Source organism: Anomaloglossus baeobatrachus, chromosome 1 (assembly GCF_048569485.1).
Source record: "Anomaloglossus baeobatrachus isolate aAnoBae1 chromosome 1, aAnoBae1.hap1, whole genome shotgun sequence".
NCBI classification, from domain to species: domain Eukaryota; kingdom Metazoa; phylum Chordata; class Amphibia; order Anura; family Aromobatidae; genus Anomaloglossus; species Anomaloglossus baeobatrachus.
The window spans coordinates 226,650,104-226,671,046 of NC_134353.1; the positions used below are offsets into that span (position 1 = coordinate 226,650,104).

Sequence of the window (20,943 nt, forward strand, 5' to 3'; positions counted from 1 at the left end):
CTGGCTTCATGAGGTGTTTTTCAGCAAATTTAACTCTGGCCTGTCTATTTTTGGAATTGATGAATGGTTTGCATCTAGATGTGAACCCTTTGTATTTACTTTCATGGAGTCTTCTCTTTACTGTTGACTTAGAGACACATACACCTACTTCACTGAGAGTGTTCTGGACTTCAGTTGATGTTGTGAACGGGTTCTTCTTCACCAAAGAAAGTATGCGGCGATCATCCACCACTGTTGTCATCCGTGGACGCCCAGGCCTTTTTGAGTTCCCAAGCTCACCAGTCAATTCCTTTTTTCTCAGAATGTACCCGACTGTTGATTTTGCTACTCCAAGCATGTCTGCTATCTCTCTGATGGATTTTTTCTTTTTTTTCAGCCTCAGGATGTTCTGGTTCACCTCAATTGAGAGTTCCTTAGACCACATGTTGTCTGGTCACAGCAACAGCTTCCAAATGCAAAACCACACACCTGTAATCAACCCCAGACCTTTTAACTACTTCATTGATTACAGGTTAACGAGGGAGACGCCTTCAGAGTTAATTTCAGCCCTTAGAATCCCTTGTCCAATTACTTTTGGTCCCTTGAAAAAGAGGAGGCTATGCATTACAGAGCTATGATTCCTAAACCCTTTCTCCGATTTGGATGTGAAAACTCTCATATTGCAGCTGGGAGTGTGCACTTTCAGCCCATATTATATATATAATTGTATTTCTGAACATGTTTTTGTAAACAGCTAAAATAACAAAACTTGTGTCACTGTCCAAATATTTCTGGACCTAACTGTACATGTCACTTCTTTTCTTCAGGTACCTGCGTTTTTTGCCATAGATAATGATAAAAAAGAGCAGGGACCAACCTACGGAAAAAACGCACCATAAATGCATCAAAAATGCACAAAACCGCGGTAAAAACGCATACGGTGCGGTTTTTTTACCACAAGTGTGCTAAGCTTTCAGACTCTCAAGTAATTTCTTAAGAAAAATCCTTTTTCTAGTATACCTTTAAGGTTATTTTTGCTGTGGTTTTTTCTGCTGTCTAAATCTTAACTCTTGGCAGTAAAAGTATTGCATATAAAATGCAGCAGATAGGTGCGTTTACTGAATTTTTCATGTTGATTACGTGTGTGAATTGTCTACAGTAAATGTTAACAGAGTTCATTTTTTCACCAAAAATGCTGTAAAAACCTCACTCACGGGCTGCACAAAATCATCAACTTGATAATGATCCTGCAAGTTTTGGTCAAACAAAGGGGTTATCCAGCTTATTTTGCCCTTTTTTTATCATTTGACTATCGGGCTACATGGGGCAGGTAAGTAGATAGTAACTAGCTACCTGCCCTGCTGTCAGCCCATCTCCCCCGGCTAAGAGGGGTCATGTGACCGCTCCTGACAGGATTTTGCTGCTTCCTGTGTTGTCACGTCGACAGGGGCAGGACCTTGTTGACGGGCAACACAGCAAACTTCATGTTGCCGCCCTGCTGGCCAAGTACCGTGCGTGGAGTCCCCGCCCCCTTCCTCGCACTCTCCCACATATCCCTTAGTGCAGTGGTCTCAAAGACTTTGCCAGTAGACTGCATGCGGCCCCTGAGCGAATCACTGGAGAAGTTGTACAGATGTGTGTATTATTTTTATTATTATTTATTATTATAGCGCCATTTATTCCATGGCGCTTTACAAGTGAAAGAGAGTATACGTACAACAATCATTAACAGTACAAAACAGACTGGTATAGGAGGAGAGAGGACCCTGCCCACGAGGGCTCACAGTCTACAGGGAATGGGTGATGGTACAATAGGTGAGGACAGAGCTGGTTGCGCAGTGGTGTACTGGACTGAGGGTTATTGTAGGTTGTAGGCTTGTTTTAAAAGGTGGGTCTTGAGGTTCATCTTGAAGTTTTCCACGGTAGAGGAGAGTCTGATATGCTGAGGTAGAGCATTCCAGAGTATGGGGGAGACACGGGAGAAATCTTGTATGCGATTGTGAGAAGAGGAGATAAGAGAGGAGTAAAGAAGGAGATCTTGTGAGGATCTGAGGTTGCGTGCTGGTAGGTACCGGGAGACTAGGTCACAGATGTAAGGAGGAGACAGGTTGGCTTGGATGGCTTTGTATGTCATGATTAATGTTTTGAACTGGAGTCGTTGGGCGATGGGAAGCCAGTGAAGGGATTGGCAGAGTGGCAAGGCTGGGGAATAGCGAGGGGAGAGGTGGATTAAGCGGGCCACAGAGTTTAGGATAGATTGTAGGGGTGCAAAAGTGTTGGAAGGGAGGCCAGAGAGCAGGAGGTTGCAGTAGTCGAGGCGAGAGATGATGAGGGCATGCACTAATGTTTTTGCTGATTCTTGGTTAAGGAAAGCACGGATCCGGGAGATATTTTTGAGTTGTAGTCTGCATGAAGTGAAGAGGGCTTGGATGTGTGGCTTGAAGGATAGAGCAGAGTCGAGGGTTACTCCAAGGCAATGAGCTTGTGAGACTGGGGAGAGTGAGCAACCATCAAGTTTGATGGAAAGGCTTGTTGAGGGAGATGAGTGAGGAGGAGGACAGACAATGAACTCTGTTTTGTCCATGTTAAGCTTTAGGAATCGCGCAGAGAAGAAGGATGAAATAGCAGACAGACATTGTGGAATTTTGGTTAGTAGAGAGGTAATGTCAGGTCCAGAGAGGTAGATCTGTGTGTCATCGGCATAGAGATGATACTGAAAGCCATGGGACTCTATGAGTTGTCCCAGACCGAAGGTGTAGATGGAGAACAGCAGGGGTCCAAGAACTGAGCCTTGGGGGACACCGACACATAAGGGGCGAGATGAGGAAGTGGTGTGAGAATGGGAGACGCTGAAAGTTCGGTCGGTTAAGTATGAGGAGATCGATCCAAGATAGGGCCAAGTCTGTGATGCCCAGAGATGAAAGAATCTGTAGTAGGAGGGAGTGGTCTACTGTGTCGAAGGCAGAAGACAGGTCCAGGAGGAGGAGGTGTGTATTTAGGAGAGTAGAGTATGTAGCACAATGGGGAATGTGGAAACCTGCGGACTGCAAGAACCAGGGAAGAGGCCGCCAAGGGAATGGAGGATAGGTGAGTATAATGTGTGTGTGTGTGTGTGTGTGCGCGTGTGTGTGTGTGTGTGTAATGGCACAATAGGGGACCAGGATGGGACATTGCTACAAGTTGTTGAACGAATTGTCTGAGTTTCAGTTATTGCCTATGGGAAATTTTGCTTTGCTAGACGAGTAACTTGGTTTATGAGCACACTCACAGAACGGATTGTTCTTGTAAACCAAGGTTCCACTGTACTATTGTAGAACTGCATGCATGTACTGTATATATGTATGCTACAGAGAATGTATACAGAGAGTGTACATAAAATGTGGGCTGTAAAGCTATATGTATATAATACACATGCTGCAAAAATACAGTAATAGATTTATTTCCTCCCTATTCTACTCTAGGGCAATAAAATTAGTGATATTGACCCCTCAACTTCTTTTTACCATAAGGGAAATTACAATTAGCAGGAAAAATGTTTTTCTGATTTTTTCAGCTGTTTAAACATGGGGTGTATCTTAAAGCCTGAAAAATGCAGTATTTATCACTTATCCTGGGGGTAGATAATATGTGTTTTATGGGACAACCTCTTTGATTTTAGCAATGAAAGAAAGGGCACCCTGCCAGTAATTAATCTATTTATTTTTCTTACTTTCTGGCTATTTATATACATTTAGGCATATAACGACGATATATAATTAATGGCAGTTTGTGCACGTTTTCCTAATATATATATATGGAAATTCCAGAATTTGTAGATCAGTTGCGTATTTAGGTGTGGTTCAGTTTTGCTCTTGAAATCATTCCAGCTGTGGAATATGAGTAGTAATATAGCCTCGCCCTGTGGTGAGTCTGAGTCAGTATTTTGGGACACTATTCTAAAACTTGAGTTACAAGAGCGATACTGGCAGAGGCATAACATGATAATCTTTAGAAATTGTTGAAAAAAAATAATATGGAAGAGAGCCTAATATGTACAAGTGCATTCTATATAACTGATGGAGCTGGATGGATATTGATTGAGTGGGAGGTTTTTCACTCACATCTTACAAATGGACCAATAAGGATTCATTGACCTTATATTATAAGATTTTAATATGACTTAGTAATTAAATAGGAAAGGGATTCTCTAAAACCTCTGATTACAGGTTAATGGACCCATGGAAGTTTAGCTCGGTGGGTTCCGCCGGACTTTAGATAAAGTACGGTTTGGGACCCGGACTTGACCTGAACCCCAATGGAGAGCACTGATTGGCCAGTTCGGGTCTCCGCCCAAATACAGTCAGCCATAAACAGATCATTTCGGGGGGATCTTTTTTCTTTAGTGCACTCTACATCTGATCATTCTGTTGTTACCCCCAGTGGGAGCCTGTCAAACACTACAAGTGGCTCGCAGTGGACTGAATACCAAGCATAACTGAGCACAGCGATGCTCGCGCGAGTGGTTCTATAGCCAGGACATTCTACTGTTACTGGTTCTCCTAGCTGGTATATCACATTAAGCATACAGTAATCTGTGCAACTCAATGCATTTCTATAGGGGCTAATATTAGAACTAATTTTAGAGTGGACATGTCTTGACTAGCCCAGTTGAAAGCTTAAAGGGGTATCCAATTACTGCACAACCCTAGCTTAATCAAACTAGGCCCCTGATTAAATAAAAACAGTCCATACTCACATCTTCCAGGGGCACCATTCCAGCGATATTAGGGCCACTGTTCCCATAAAGTGTTGTGACATTGTTGTGCTGTTTGGCTGCCACCTTTACTATTGTGTCAGAGCAGACATCCACCCTAATCAAACATTGATTACCTACAGCAACCACATTGGATGCAGCCTTCATGTGACACAACTCCTGTCACTCTCCTGCACCAGCAGCGCCAACATTGCTGGAACAGCACCACTGTAGGAAGTGAGAATACACTGGTTTTATTCAAATTGGGGTCCTGAATTGATTACTTTGGGGGCTCCCCAATAGTGGATAACCCTTTTAAATCGTGATAACTAAGTCAGTATCTAAAAGGTGAAAATTACCAGCAATTCTTTTGCTTAGATCTTTTTTTCTTGGTTGCTCTTTAGCTGAGCTCCATTAGGGCAAAATTGTGATCTGTGACTACAGTTTAAAGGGAACCTACCAGGTTCTGGGTGCATATTGCTAATCCCTGCCTAACCGTCCCTGTATACTCTAGTATAGATAAAGAGATCATTAGAAAAAATATTTCTAAAGAACTTTTATCCTATGCTAATGAGCAAGGGGACTAGTCCCCTGGGCGTTAGTTCCCCTTGGCAGTCAGCGCCATTAGCATGTTAGTACCCCCCTGTGGGTGTGCTATCATGCTAATGAATGCACAGTGTCACAGGATCATCTCACTCACCTCTCCGCTGCCATCGCGTCTGACAGGGGTTTTCAGCTCAGTGCACATGACCCCGGAGTTTGGGTCATGCGCACTATGAAGCCGGGTGTACGCGTCCTGGCTACAAACTGAAATAGTGCACTTGACTCAAACACGGGGTCATGCACACTGAGCCAAAATCCAGCGTCGGATGTGATGGATTTCGCAGTGTGACTCTCACGACTAAGGGCAGAGTCACACTGATGTATGAGTTGCACAAGTGTAATGCGAGAGAATCACGTATTGCACTCGGCCTCATGTAAGACAATACTGCTGCTCAGATCTGTGACTTTTTCTCAGCCCTAATCGGACTGAGGAAAAAAATAACACCATGCTGCGATTGTCTGCAAGAGCGGTGTCACTCGCACCCATACAAATCTGTGGGTGCGAGAGAAACATCGGACTGCACTCGGATGACATCCAAGTGCAGTGCGATGTACGCACAGGCTGACAATGGAGGAGATGGGGAGATTGATCTCTCCCTCTCCTCTGTAGCTGTGATCCGATTGCGGCATGACAGCAGAGCCTGAGCCGAGGGTCATTAGCATATAGCATCCGTTGCCCTAAAACTGGATGCCATATGCTAATGTGACTCCAGCCTAAAGGTATGTTTAGAATCAGCATAATAGCGCCAGAACAGCATAGGCCTTAGTTTATACATGAAAATCCTGGTGGTTTAAAGTAAAAGGCACCATCAGCGAATCCACCTGAATCCTATTCAGACGCAAGTCAGACTGTCAAGAGTGTAAAATGCAGCATGAACACAACAGTAAGGTGCTAATACACCTTAGATCGATGTTGGTGAAATGTTCCTTTAACTCTCCAGACCTCATGTGCATGTGTTTCACCACTATACCATTAAATGTAGTTTTGTATTGTACTATAATTATCAAATATATTATATTTAACCTCTTCCCGACTGGGTGATTTTTTTTTTTTCGCCTCTTTTCAAGAGCCTTTATTTCTTTTTCCTTCGATATAGATGTATGGGGCTTGTTTCTTGCAGCACATGTTGAACTTTTGAATGACACCATTCATTTTATTACATGATGTGCTGGAAAGCAGGAAAAAAATGATTGTGTCAAGATTGAAAAAAACCCTACAATTCTGATATTTTTTTAGGCGGGAGGAGAAGGGTGGTTTGTTCTTACGGTTGTTCCTTCTATGGTAAAAATTACCTGATAATATACTTTTCCAGGTCAGTATGATTATGGTGATACTAGATATGCATAGTTTTTTTTATTTAACTAAACAATTGAAAATTCATAAAAAAAAAATAAATTGTCTTCTGTTGCCATTGAACCATAACATTTTCAATTTTCAATCAATGGAGCTATGTGAGGACTTATTTTTGCAGCCTGAGCTGACGTTTTTATTGATTTTATTGATTTCTTCTTCTGCATTTAATTTTTTTCTTGCTATGCTATTTAAGGACTAGGTTAATTAATTTTATGATTTTTTTCATAGATTGTACTTTTACGGCTGTGGACTAGCTTTCATAGACGTACTGTCATGACAGGCACTTGGGTCTTCAGTAAGGATGAGCGAACCTTTGGACCTCCATGTGTCCAAACCTTGCCCGAGGAGGTTCGGAAACATTGATTGGCAGTTTGAGTCCCCATCCGATCATGTTGTTGTTACCCCCAGTTTGAGCGGATCACACACTGCAAGTGGCTCGCGCAGGGCTGAGCAACGAGTGTACTCAAGCACAGCTTTGCTTGTGCGAGTTAAGTTCACACGTAAAGCATTCAAACTCCCAACCCCGAGCCCTGTTTTTAAGTTGGTTTTCGGTTCGAAAACCGAAGGTCAGGTTCGCTCATCCCTAGTCTTTAGTAGACTCTTAGCAGTCATTGCAACACATCGGCACCCCCGATCTCATGGCAGGGGCTCCGATGTGCAATTAGAACAAAAGTGCCTTCCAGGTCACGTATTGTACATACTGCTGTCTCAGATTGACAGGAAGATTCAACATGTTAACAGCACTGGGCACATTTTTTTTCCACTCACGGCTGTTAGAGGCACATGATGGCTGAATAATATAGTCATCATCTGCTGGTAAAGAAGCAAGCTCAGGAACTAAGTTCACATCAAAGACAGCCAACATACAAGTACCATTATGTCATATGTCGATAAGAGGCTAATCACTAAAGTCAGATAGTGATGAATATTCTTTTTTGCCATCTGTTGTGTTCATCTGAATTTGGCTTACATAGGTCCACACTCCTGCTCCAGAATGGAAGACTTTTACAGAAATTTCTGCAACTAATCTGGGATGTATGAACTTGCCCTAAAGATGGTCATAAATTTTGATTCATGTTTGCATGTGCCTTAAATTTTATTTGGGAGTTACTGATAATCTAATTCACATCGGAAATTAAAATTTAAAAGGAACCTGTCACCTCAAAAAATGCTATTTTCTTGCAGATGGAATGATTATCTTCAGGGGAAAAAGCATTTAAATGATATCTGGAAGGCTCACTAGAGCAGCAGCTACAGGGAGAAAATTAAGTCATATTCTCCCTGAAGCTGCTCACTTGCTTCCAGTCATCAGGGGGGTTCTGGGGGCTTTTACAGTGACCAGTTTCCACACAGGGAGGGAGCTGTAATCATTCTCAGTGCATTAATTAACAACCTGCTCTGTCTAAAAAGATAATACAAATGTAATGATTACATACGGTACATGTTTGTCAAAAAAACAGAAGCTTAAGTGAAAAAAAAGTTTTGTCTGTTACATCTATAAATTGATGAGCAAGAAAAAAAAAATAAAATCTAGACTTCCAAACATGTGCAACACAATAATGCGATTTTGTATGTGTTTGTATTGTGTGCTATGTACCGTAAACGGACACTCAGTGTGCAAACCTGCAATGAATGCATTAGAATGTGCATATTTTATACACGTGTGCCAGATATGAATATGCTTGTAAATGTATTTATATGCCAGTGAGGTCTGCTGCAGGACAGTGGCCCTTCATTGTCAGTGTCCACCACTGCAAATATATATGCCAAATTGCTCACAAAAGTGCAAAAGAATATTGCATAGGCATCATTAACAGATCAATAATGCAATAAACAGGAGCTCAATAAGCATATAATTACAGAGCTGTATCAGCAGTGATAAATAAAAACCTCAGGCCCTGTGCGCACTAGAAAAAGTATTTTTCTCAAGAAATTTTTTGAGAGTCTGAAAACTTAGCGCACTTGCGTTAAAAAAACACACCAATAACGCACCGAAAAACGCATGCGTTTTTGATGCGTTTTTTTCTGCAGATTGGTCCATGCGTTTTTTTTACCATTATCTATGGCAAATAACGCAGGTACCTGCAGAAAACAAGTGACATGCTCATTCTTTTTCTCAAGAAATTCTGCAGAAAGAATGTTCTTGATAAAAAAAAAACGCAGTGTGCACACAGCTATTTTTTTTCCATAGGTTTTGCTGGGGAATGTCTGAAGAAAGGTTACAACCATTTTGTCAAGAAATTTCTGCAGCAAAAACGCAAAAAAAAACGGGTAAAAACGCAGTGTCCGCACAGGGCCTTAGGCCTCATTCACACACCCAAGTTTTCCACATACTAGAAAAACGGACTGCTTATTCTGATCAGATTTTAATCAGAGTGGTTTCCGAGAGTTATCCGTTTTTCTCCTAGAGAAATAAAAAAAAATCTCCATTATCACTTTCTAAGAAAATTGAACAGCACTTGAATGTCATCCAAGTGTAGTCCATAGACTTGCATTGCCGATTTTGATCCAACACTTAGATCAAAATCGGACAGGTCTCCACAATTTTACATGAATTGCATGGTCTGTGAAAAATCACGGAATGGCCCCTTCAACAGGTACACCAGATAGCACTTGTGCGAGAAAATTCTTAGTCACTCATCTAATAAAGGACAGGTACTATCCATCTCTTGTATATGTCCAAACTGTGTGCACCAGTGAGGGGAATGCAGCTGATGCTGGAACACAGGTGGACATGGAGACATGCTCGGAACATTTTGTGGGAGACCTCTTTCTTAAATGTACACTCTAAGGCCTCTTTCACACGTCCGTCGAAAACACACACACACACACACACACACACACACACACACACACACGTTTTTCTTGGACATGTTGAAGGTATGTATGGTCCTCCGTGTGCCGTGATTTTGGCACACGTGTTCTCCGTGTGCTATTTGTGATAGCACACGGAGATCAGGAACTTTTTCCTCACCGGTCTCTGGCGCTGCTGTTTGTGGTGTCGATGTCTCTGCGATCACACTTGCTTCCAGGTCTGCAGTGCATTGAATATGTAATGAGTATAATGAGCGGGCCCTGAAGCAAGTGACATCAGTGCCGAAGACAGTAGCGCTGGAGACAGGCGATTATAAAATTATTTTCTATTTCAAAGACACACGTTTTTTCAGGTACATGTCACATCGATCACACCACTGTGTGGTCCGTGTGACATCAGGCCAGCCAAAGAAAAACGGACTTGTCTCCGTGCGGAACACATGGACACGCATGTGAAAACACTGATGTGTGCGCAGACCCATTGATTTTAATGGGTCTGCGTATGTTTGTGAATCCGGTACGTATGAAAATGGCGTCATACGTTCCGGAATCACTGACGTGGGAAGGGGCCTTATACAGTTTATACGGAAGTGAACACATGATTGCATTCCATAATTGAAAGTCACTGTAAAGTACTAAAAATTGTCTGAAGATCCAAGTCTGTCAAATAGCTGGCTGCTAAATTTATGGTGGAGGACAATCAGGAGCGTCTCCATTATTTCGATTTTGAGGAGTATAGGTTTACTTATTACAAAATTATATTCTGAATCAACTGAACAAAATAAGCTATTAAGGAGATATGGTTGTAATAAACCACAGTAAATTAGAGGCATTCTAAAAAGCCAGATGGTGAGGACTTGAAAGATTTGTAATAGAGGAAAAATATGAAAAAGATTTTACAGAAGTTTTGAAAGCTAGGTTAACGTTTAAAAAAGGAGCTAAAGGTAGGGCTAGAAGTAGGTAAACGTCCTACGTAATGGCGATAGCATTGAAATTAAAGCAGAAAAATGATAGAGCACTATTTGTCTCTACGTATGACAGGCATGCTGAGTTAACCAAAAAAATCGATCTTGAAGCATTGTCAATTGCTACAAAAGGAAATAGATTTTTTTCTGTATAAACTATTGTGTTGCCTTGCTTCTGCTTTTTAGTGAATTTAGAACAAAGTAAAAAAAAGTGTAATTATAAGTCAAATGTTGCAGGACAGATTCCAGGTACATCATATCACTAATCAATCATAAAGAGTCTGTCACTCTTGCTACTGGTAAAACTGCAATTTCAGTCTCCCCTATCAAGAGAATCTATATAATATCCACAGACTACTTTGGTTATTTTCTACAGTGCTGCATTTGTACAAAATAATACTGTTGGAAGTGTTTTTACAGTATTTTAGGGCTTGTACTTGCTATCTCTATTGATGAGCTGTGAGGTCTGCTGTCATCTCTATAGTCTGTAAAACAACAAAAATGTCTGCTGCGTTCCCTACCTTGACTTTTATACAGACTATGATAGTCCCTCCTTATTGGCTGTGCTATACCATGTGATGTAATAGATGCAAGGTAATATGGGTAAGCACTTCAGGTCATGACTTATCTTTGGAAGAACAATAAGACTGACCATTGGAAATCGGACATGCCGGATACCTCTCTCCCCTGTCATCATCTTTGGTGCATTGGGGAGAGTCAGGAGACCCTCATACACATTAGACTATTAGCTTATCCTGCCAATAAGTAGGCTTTTAGCCAACATAATTCTAATGTGTATGGGGTCTTATGTCAAATATTGGACTTCAGAATACTCTATCAGTAAATGGACTTTGCTTTAGAAGAAAACACATGATGTATATGCTACCTAGAGTTATAAAGATAGCAGAATAAAAGGCAGATAAAGATTGCCACAGACACATTGGACAATGTGATCAGAAAGTGTGTTCTAAATCTCTTACATCTACTCATAAGAGATGCAAATGTGCCTATTGGGACACAATGCTATTATGTAACAGCGGTTCCACCCTGAGAAATAAACATCATGTACCCTCAGCATTTGTGCCTTCCCAAGATCATTGCAGGAAAAAATCTGGGACAACATGGCACAGATTAGTTTATTTTAGGGTATTTTTACCACCTTTGATGCCATATTTATACTTGCATACATGAAATATTTCCTTACAGAAAACATGTATATGTCTATGATGCATAAGTCGTAGTGGTGAATCAGGGATGGAAATGCCATTGGGGCATCCGGGGGCTCAGGATGTAGAGGGGCCCATTTCCACCTCTAAAGTTTAGTAAGTGGATTGAATGTTGGACTGCACAACAGGGGTCAACTTCTGTGTCCACCACTGTGGTGACCATATAGAAAAGATACGCCCATAATACTGGGAATGATCAGTCACCTACAAGATGTCATTTATTAAATTATGGAAACTTAGAATTCTTAAATTCCCGTCCACTAGCATCAAACAGGAGTTACAGGAGGAAAATGTGTAAATGATTCTAAAAAGCTTATAATGTGGATCATCCCAGACTTTCCATCAGCACATCTGCTCCTCAACCTTTCTGTCCTGTAGCCTCAAGCCAGGAGTCAGAAGTTCTTCATTACGAAGGTTCTTGTGCGGAGAAGCGAAAGGTTTGTATGCGGAGATATAGAAAGAATATGCTCCATTGTACAATGCCCTACACATAAAGAGGTGACACTGGCAAACTCTAGGACTTCTCATACAGACCACAGCACTTACCTTGCTGGCAGGCAGATAACACAGAGACAACAGCAAGAAGGACTATGTCAGAAGCCATGTTATAGGAGAGAAAGAATGAGGGAGAATGATTGGGAGCAGACTCACAGCAATCTAAGGCCCACCTCCCACTTCCGTACTATATATTAACTCCTGGTCTGCTGGAAGCCACTAATTGTGTAGATGCTATAGGTTTTTGACAGGGTTAAAGGTAGTGGGTAAATCCACTTGAACTGTTCACATATGATAACCTACCATTTTACTCAGATGGAGAGTAAACTTAAAGGAATGTCATTTATTTTTATATAGATTGTGTTGCAAAAAAAATAAATTGAGGGGGGGATCCTAGAAGATCCATTGCATGGGTGATTTATAGCCATCAGAAGCAATCTATGGGCACATATTGTACGTCTGTGTGCCTCAGAGTACATGCATGGCCTTTTCCTGATTACATCACTTATGGAGGTATTCTCTTATAGAATTCCAAGAATATAGTGCTACACAAAGGCAGAATACAGTGATGAATGTCATGAGTTCTGACCCTATAAGGACTATGTGGCTTGTGAACACCTCATGCCCATAGCTTTGCAGCGTGCATATAGCCTAAATGAAGGGGGCTATCTATTTTCTTAAAAAATAAAAGGATCTGAAAAAGTTATGCAACAAAAAAAGAAACCTTACAGATCCAGGAATTGTCATCTTGTGATCGCTGCTGCCAATCAGTTTTCGTGTGTTGGCCACTTGTTTTTCTTTTAGACACAGGATAACCACTGAAATGAAAACGTTACTCTACACTGTGTGCAGAATTATTAGGCAAATGAGTATTTTGATCACATGATACTTTTTATACATGTTGTCCTACTCCAAGCTGTATAGGCTTGAGAGCCAACTACCAATTACGTAAATCAGGTGATGTGCATCTCTGTAATGAGGAGGGGTGTGGTGTAATGACATCAACACCCTATATAAGGTGTGCTTAATTATTAGACAACTTATTTTCCTTTGGCAAAATGGGTCAGAAGAGAGATTTGACGGGCTCTGAAAAGTCCAAAATTGTGAGATGTCTTGCAGAGGGATGCAGCAGTCTTGAAATTGACAAACTTTTGAAGTGTGATTACCAAACAATCAAGCGTTTCATGGCAAATAGCCAACAGGGTCGCAAGAAGCGTGTTGGGTAAAAAAAGGCGCAAAATAACTGCCCATGAATTGAAGAAAATCAAGCGTGAAGCTGCCAAGATGCCACTTGCCACCAGTTTGGCCATATTTCAGAGCTGCAACATTACTGGAGTATCAAAAAGCACAAGGTGTGCCATACTCAGGAACATGGCCAAGGTAAAGAAGGCTGAAAAACGACCACCTTTGAACAAGAAACATAAGATAAAACGTCAAGACTGGGCCAATAAATATCTTAAGACTGATTTTTCAAAGGTTTTATGGACTGATGAAATGAGAGTGACTCTTGATGGGCCTGATGGATGGGCCAGAGGCTGGATCAGTAAAGGGCAGAGAGCTCCACTGTGACTCAGACGCCAGCAAGGTGGAGGTGGGGTACTAGTATGGGCTGGTATCATCAAAGATGAACTTGTGGGACTTTTTCAGGTTGAGGATGGAGTGAAGCTCAACTCCCAGACCTACTGCCAGTTTCTGGAAGACAACTTCTTCAAGCAGTGGTACAGGAAGAAGTCGGTATCGTTCAAGAAAAACATGATTTTCATGCAGGACAATGCTCCATCACATGCATCCAACTACAACACAGCGTGGCTGGCCAGTAAAGATCTAAAAGATGAAAAAATAATGACATGGCTCCCTTGTTCATCTGATCTGAACCCCATAGAGAACCTGTGGTTCCTCATAAAATGTAAGATCTACAGGGAGGGAAAACAATACACCTCTTGGAACAGTGTCTGGGAGGCTCTGGTGGCTGCTGCACGCAGTGTTGATAGTAAACAGATCAAGCTGAGTGTCATGCGACTATCATTCCACTGTGATGCGATCCTGCGATCACAGCACAGCCGCGGAGGACAGGGCGGGCACTGCGGAGGAAAGGGATGGAGTAATCTCCCCATCTCCTCCATTGTCAGCTGATGTGATTCTCGCACTGCACTCGCATTACACCGATGTAATGCGAGTGCAGTGCAATGTTTCTCTCGCACCCATAGACTTGTATGGGTGCAAGGGAAAATGAATTGGGTTCCACCCGCAGCATGCAATTGTTTTCTCGGTCCGATTAGGGTTGAGAAAAAAAATTGCTCATGGGAGCGGGCCCATAGAGTAACATGGGTCCAGGTTGAATGCAATTCTTTTTATCGTATCCCACTCGCCGTGTGTGCTCAGCTTAACACAAACGTTATAAAAAGCAGTAAATTATATGGTCATGATCGTTGATACAGGAAAGAATACAAGTTGCAAGAAGCCCTATCATAACATGTTCTAACAGTGTGACAAGTCACCAGACTTAATTCTGCTCAATATTAAGTGATAAAAATGAATATAAAACAATAATAATAAGCAGAATTAGGTTTGCCCTCCACAAGTCATATGTCAAAGAGAATCAGGGTAACAGAAATTGGACCTCTAAGCTGACCCTCAAACTATGGACCCTATGTTCCCAGAGGTAAGCTTGATGGTAGCTAGGTTTGGGTGGCCAACATGACCCTAACTTCTTTTAGGGTCAGGATTGGAGAAGGAAACCCCTACAAATAACACAGACAGGAGAAAGAACCAAAACTTGTGCACACTGCAGACACGAGGAAGAGACAATACAAACCCAAGAAGGAAATAAACACAGAAAGGAATTAAACTAACAATTGTGATATTTCCACACCACACTGGAAAGTACACAACAGATCTCCAGGCTCTTTATCACAACAATAAGGATTGATAATGGAGGAGCAACGCTGAAGCTATATTCAGCGACCAGCAACCGGATGCAGAACATTATAAAGAGTGAAGATGGCTGTAAATGGTAATTAGCAGCCTGAGCTCCTAGCAACCGCTCACAAGCCAGCAGGAATTAACTCCTGCTGGATTGGAGAGCAGTAAAACAAAACACAGCGGACGCCTGAGTCAGGCTGTAAAACTTAAGAGATCTCAGGCTGCTTGTCAGACTCTGCGGTGTGAACAGTGTGTGATGCCGCCATGATACCCAACGAGTGCAAAGCCGAGTACTACATGATAGGTCCCATGGAAAAATTAAAGTGAACCTGTCAACAGGTTTTTTTCCCCCATAAGCTGCAGCCACCACCAGTGATCCCTTATATACAGCATTCATTCTAGAATGCTGTATATAAGTGCCCAGGCCAATCTGTATAACGTAAAAAACATCTTTTATTATATTCACCTGCAGGGCGGTCTCGGTCCGGCGCCTCCTCTCTTCCTTCCATATCCATCCTGCCTCCCAGGTCTGTCATTACGCTCCTACATTCGCGCATGCGCACTACAATGCTTGCATCTGCTCTCAGGAGGGCAGATCAAAGTGTGCGTGCGCATGAGCGCAGTGGCAGCCTCTGTCATTCACATGGAGCTGGCAAGGAGGACAGCGATGGAAGGAGGAGGCACTGGACCGAGACCAGCAACACCGATTGGATCCGATCGCCAATCAGGTTACCATAATAAAAGCTGTTTTTTACGTTATACAGAGCGGCCTGGGCACATATACAGCATTCTAGATTGCTCAACCACAATCAATCCCAAATGATGTGCCCCTACTAGAGATGAGCGAACCCGAGGTTCAGTATTCGTCGCAAACACATACTTTACAAAAAACCCCCAAAAAACCAGAGTTCGGGTTCGGAGTTTGGGTGGTTGACGTAAACCACTCGTGTGCGCATCGCTGTGCTCAGGTACGCTCGATGCTGAGCCCAGTGTGAGCCCCTTGCAGTGTTTGAGTGGTTTGCACTAGGGGGTAACAACAGCATAATCGGATGTAGTGTGCACCAAACAAAATGGAAAACCCCGCCCTCCCCCGGAAGTGTTCTGTTTATGACTGGCTATATGTGGACGAAGACCCGAACTGCATAATTAGTGATTTCCATTGGTGTTCAGGTCAAGTACGGGTCCCAAACTGAACTTTATCTAAAGTCCGTCTGAACCCACCGAAAATCTCAGCTCTAGTTCAGTCACTTTACATTTTGTTAATTGATAAAAAAATAACACTGTTAACAATTCTATTTTTGAAAGAATTCTTACTGTGCAGCATTTTCTTCAAACATGCCTAAAACGTTTGCACATCGCTGTAATCACATAGATATAGACATATGAGCAATAATGAAGAATGTGCCGAATGGCAGTTATACAGTTAAATTACGGAAGACAAAACTGGATGCGTCAAGGGCAGTGTCATGTGTCACATGTGAAGAGGAAAACGGAAACAAGTGGAAGGTCAAAGGCAGGTAGTGGATGTTTCCAAGCAGGGAGGTGAGGTTGAGGAGGAAATATTGTGGTGTCCGATTCATTTCCGTATAAAGCAATCACTTATTCAAAAGTTTTTTTGTCATTCTGCTTTCATTCCATATAATAAAATAAGCACAATACCTTTAGACAATCAAGTTCTTCATCCCTAGTTACCTGTTCCAAGTATGACCCAGATGTTCAAGAGTGCATAGCTTCAGGCACTGTAGACTGTTACAGTAGTTTAATTCTACTGGTAATAATAATATTGAGAAATTAAGGACATTTAACAGATTAGTGAGGAGGAATGTAATCCTATGTTAGGGGTATCATGCTCATTTGTAAACCATGGGAGACAAAAAGCCGTCTTTGTTATGGTTGGATTAAGGGGTTTTCCAAAAATATAACCAATTATTGATTTAGTTTTTCTTTTTAAATTCCATGACAAAGCCAAGTGAAAAGAACATGTGATCCCTGAAAATTACACAGGTCTAAGTGTAGGTGGAGCAGGTGAAGTCCAGGGCACAATTAAAGGCCGCTTTACACGCAACATCGCTAATGAGATGTCGCTGGGGTCACGGAATTCGTGACGCACATCCGGCCTCGTTAGCGACATTGTTGCGTGTGACACATGCGAGCGACCGCTAACAATCCAAAATACTCACCACATCATTGATCGTTGGCGTTCATTTTCAAAATGTCGTTGATCTTCTGGGACGCAGGTTGTTCATCATTCCTGAGGCAGCACACATCGCTACGTGTGACACGCTGGGAACGACGAACAACAGCGTTCCTGCGTCCTCCGGCAACGAGGTGGGAGTGACCTTCATGCGGCTGCTCTCCGCACCTCCGCTTCTATTGGTTGCCTGCTGTGTGACGTCGCTGTTATGCTGCACGAACCGACCCCTTAGAAAAGGGGTTGTTCGCTGGCCATAGCGACGTCGCTAGGCAGGGAAGTACGTGTGACGCGTACCTCTAATATTGTTCGCCACGGGCAGCGATTTGCCCGTGACGCACAAACGACAGGGGCGGGTGCGATCGCTAGCGACATCGCTAGCAATGTCGCAGCATGTAAAGCGGCCTTTACAGTCTACAAAACCCAAAACAACAATCTGTCATTATACATTTCTTTGCAGAGTACATCCAACTGAATACTGAAGCCCAACCAGCTGATAATTTTGTAGTTGGTCGAGAACAAGGATCAATGTCCCTTAGGCTGGTTAGGTTTCACCCATCCATGTTTCTCCGTCTGTACTCAGGCTGGAATGCACAGGCTGACTGCGGTTCTCATGACACAAATCTGGCAGTCATATAGTTATACATGAGGCTGCCGGGTTTGGATCAGGAGACGTGGCAAGTCTGTGCATCTCAATTTGAATATGGAATGCAAAACTCGGATGTGGAAAACTGGCCTTAGTGGGGCAGGAAACAAATGAGTAATTATTAATTTGCCAGCAACCAGATTGAACTGTTGGAATAATAATGTTGCACCCCTGAGGCTTCAGTCGCCACAGGGTACTGCACCTCACTTAAGGTGCGGTACTCATCCCGGTTAAGGAGAGGTTAATCGCTGGTGTTTCTCACATTCACAAACCACACAGGGGATGGCTTAGGGTAGATAGGGGTGTAGCCATCACGAATCATGGGACTTTCCCGGTCACTAGGACAACCACCTGGGGGACGGGCACCACTTGGGGAAAAGGGAAGGAGCATCTTTACACATAGTCAGTTAGCCTCGGGTACAGCTTGGGATGAGGAGCACTGTCGGGACTTCGGTCCAGACATATTCTCTCTCTATCTTCACGCTTTTGGGAGCGCCATAGGTCCCACGGCTTGGAGTTGGTAGCTTAGCCCGGGTTCCTCACAGCCACCGGGGATTTCAGGGTCTATGGAGAGTGCAGAAAACACCCGAAGCCCATTCCAACCAGTGGTGGCCTGTGAAACATCCAGGACCAACTGGGGTCCATCACGGCAGAAAGCGGCACTCTGAGGGAGACAACAGTACTGTGAGTAAAAAGAACTTTGACCGCAGCCCCCTGTGTCATCCCGTTATTGCTAGTGCCGGCGCCACCTTCTCCACCATCATCCTCCCTAGGGCCCGCGCTACCTGTGGGGAGCCGAACCATCCGGGCTGCGACACCATCTGCCCCAGAGGAGAGTGACTGCAGAGGCGGCTAATCCCTGGCCGCATACCGCAGGTGGCTTCACGAGACAACTATTTGTTTTGCTTGGATCCGGAGCTATGGTACGGCTCGACGGGTCCTCCAGACCCGGGGGTGGCACGGACACTCCGAATAAATGGGGGACGTATTTATACGGGATTGGTTGTAAAATGTCTGTGACGCCACCCACGGTGTGTGGTGATATGCAGCACCACCGCTGCCATTGTGGGGCTCCCGGGGACGTTAGGCTGGCAGCTGGATATTAACCCCTCCGTGGGTAGGGATGGATGTCCCGGGGCCCAGTGTCTCTATGCTGAGGATGGTGATTGCAGATGCCGGCGCGCCCGGCCAGGCCGGGGATGTTACTCATGGTCGAATAAAGCACACAAGTCCTGTGCAAAACCAAGGTGATGGTGGCCGGCTGCCGCAGACTGGTGTATCTGATCCCACACCCGGGTTGGTAGTCAAAGTCTCTCTCCTCTGCACTCAGTGTGTTGTAGGTAGGACTTCCCGGTGTGAAACACGGGAGTCCGCTCCCGGTTCTTTGGTTGGGAGCCGTGCCCATCTGACGCTGACCCTTGGGATCTATGGGCCCTGGCGGTTGCCCTATCCCTCTCGGTGAGTGGTTGTCTACTTTTCGGGACTTAGGTTGGGACAGGACCTAAAATCCTGCCTCAATTGGTTAATTAGCTAGGCCGTCGGTGCCGGTCCTGGCTTCAGGGTCCAAGTACCCCCTCTGTGCTCACTGTTTCTAGGTCAGTTCTCCGGTGTCGGTACCGGCGGGCTCCAACCCTGTCCCGGTCCACCTCGGATCTCCGGCTGCCGTCTTCCCATCTCCTGCAGCCTCTGGCTACCGTCTGCCACCTAGCCAAGGTGACAGGCTCCGACCCTGGCATCTGTCAGCTTCACCTCCACTCCAAACTGAACTTGAACGTTAACTGACTGTTTTCCCGCCCCGGGCTCTCCAGACCCCTAGGTGGGCGTTTCCTAACTGCCTGGTCCCACCCACTGGTGTGTCTGTTCTTCCCTGGGGGGGTGACTAGGGTTTCAGGTCGGCTGATTTAACCCTTTGTGGGATAGGTGTTATGCGGGGGCCTACATGTACATCTACCTAGTTTTCCAGGGCGCTACATATTACTCCCAACATTCTCATCCCATCATCCAACCCCCCTTTTCATGTACATCTTGGGGCCACAAAGCCGGGCAGGGCCACCCGTGACATCCCAGACCCGTCATCACCAGCTCGGCGACGAGTATTTAACCCCTGCCCCGTGGGTGCTACAATAAGCCACGGCTAGGATAGGACATTAGGATAGCTTTTTCCAGCCCCTATCCACATCTGCATTGATTATGTGCACACTATGGGGCACCTATTGGTAAGAATTTACAGCAGTTACATGATTAATGTTTCATACAAAACATTCTATTCTCAAAAGATAAAAACAAAGATCATTCCAACTAGATTTACAATTACAATCAAAATGATTCAATTCCCATTGATGAGGGATATTAGCAAAACATTCTGCTTTTTGCAATAAAGCAATGAAATGAGAACAATTGAAATAGCTCAACACAACTACTGCAACAAGTGGTTTCTCCAAAAATATTGTTTACTTATTAATACAGGCCCAGTACTACATTGGTGTTTCTGTCAGATTCCCTGAAAAATTGTATTCCACTGGGAACCCATACAGAACTATTCACTTGAAGCTGATGAACTCAACGTGACCACTGTCTGACTCCGTTCTGTCAGGATTCAATGTTTTTACGCATGTCTGAAAAAGACAAATACTGCCAGATAGAGGCCAGACAGTGTCTACATTGACTTCATGCATTTACCATTCTTGAGAACACAGATCCCCTTTCCTTCCTCAGTCCTGCCTGGTGCAGCAGTCACTGTCAATGGAGAGGTGGCCGTGCATATACATCTCCTTCTATACACATCTACAGTCATGGCCGAAAATGTTGGCACCCTTGTAATTGTTCCAGAAAATGAAGTATTTCTCAGAGAAAATTATTGCAGTTGCACGTTCTGTTATACACGTTTATTTCTATTGTGTGTATTGGAACAACATAAAAACCAACAGAAAAAAAAAATTTGAAATAATTTTACACAAAACTCCCAAAATGGTCAGGACAAAATTATTGTCACCTTTTCAAAATTGTGGATAAAAAA

General features: G+C 43.5%; 1 protein-coding gene across 1 annotated transcript in view; it reads right to left on the bottom strand.

Moving 5' to 3' along the window:
• The window catches only part of LOC142310787 (microsomal glutathione S-transferase 2-like), a 41,481-nt gene extending 29,165 nt beyond the window's left edge, over nucleotides 1–12,316 (bottom strand). The window contains exon 1 of the mRNA XM_075348491.1: nucleotides 12,220–12,316. Coding sequence (XP_075204606.1) covers nucleotides 12,220–12,277 — 58 coding nt within the window. The 5' untranslated portion in view covers nucleotides 12,278–12,316. The remainder of the gene's footprint in view (nucleotides 1–12,219) is intronic.
• Between the last annotated feature and the right edge of the window lie 8,627 nt (nucleotides 12,317–20,943).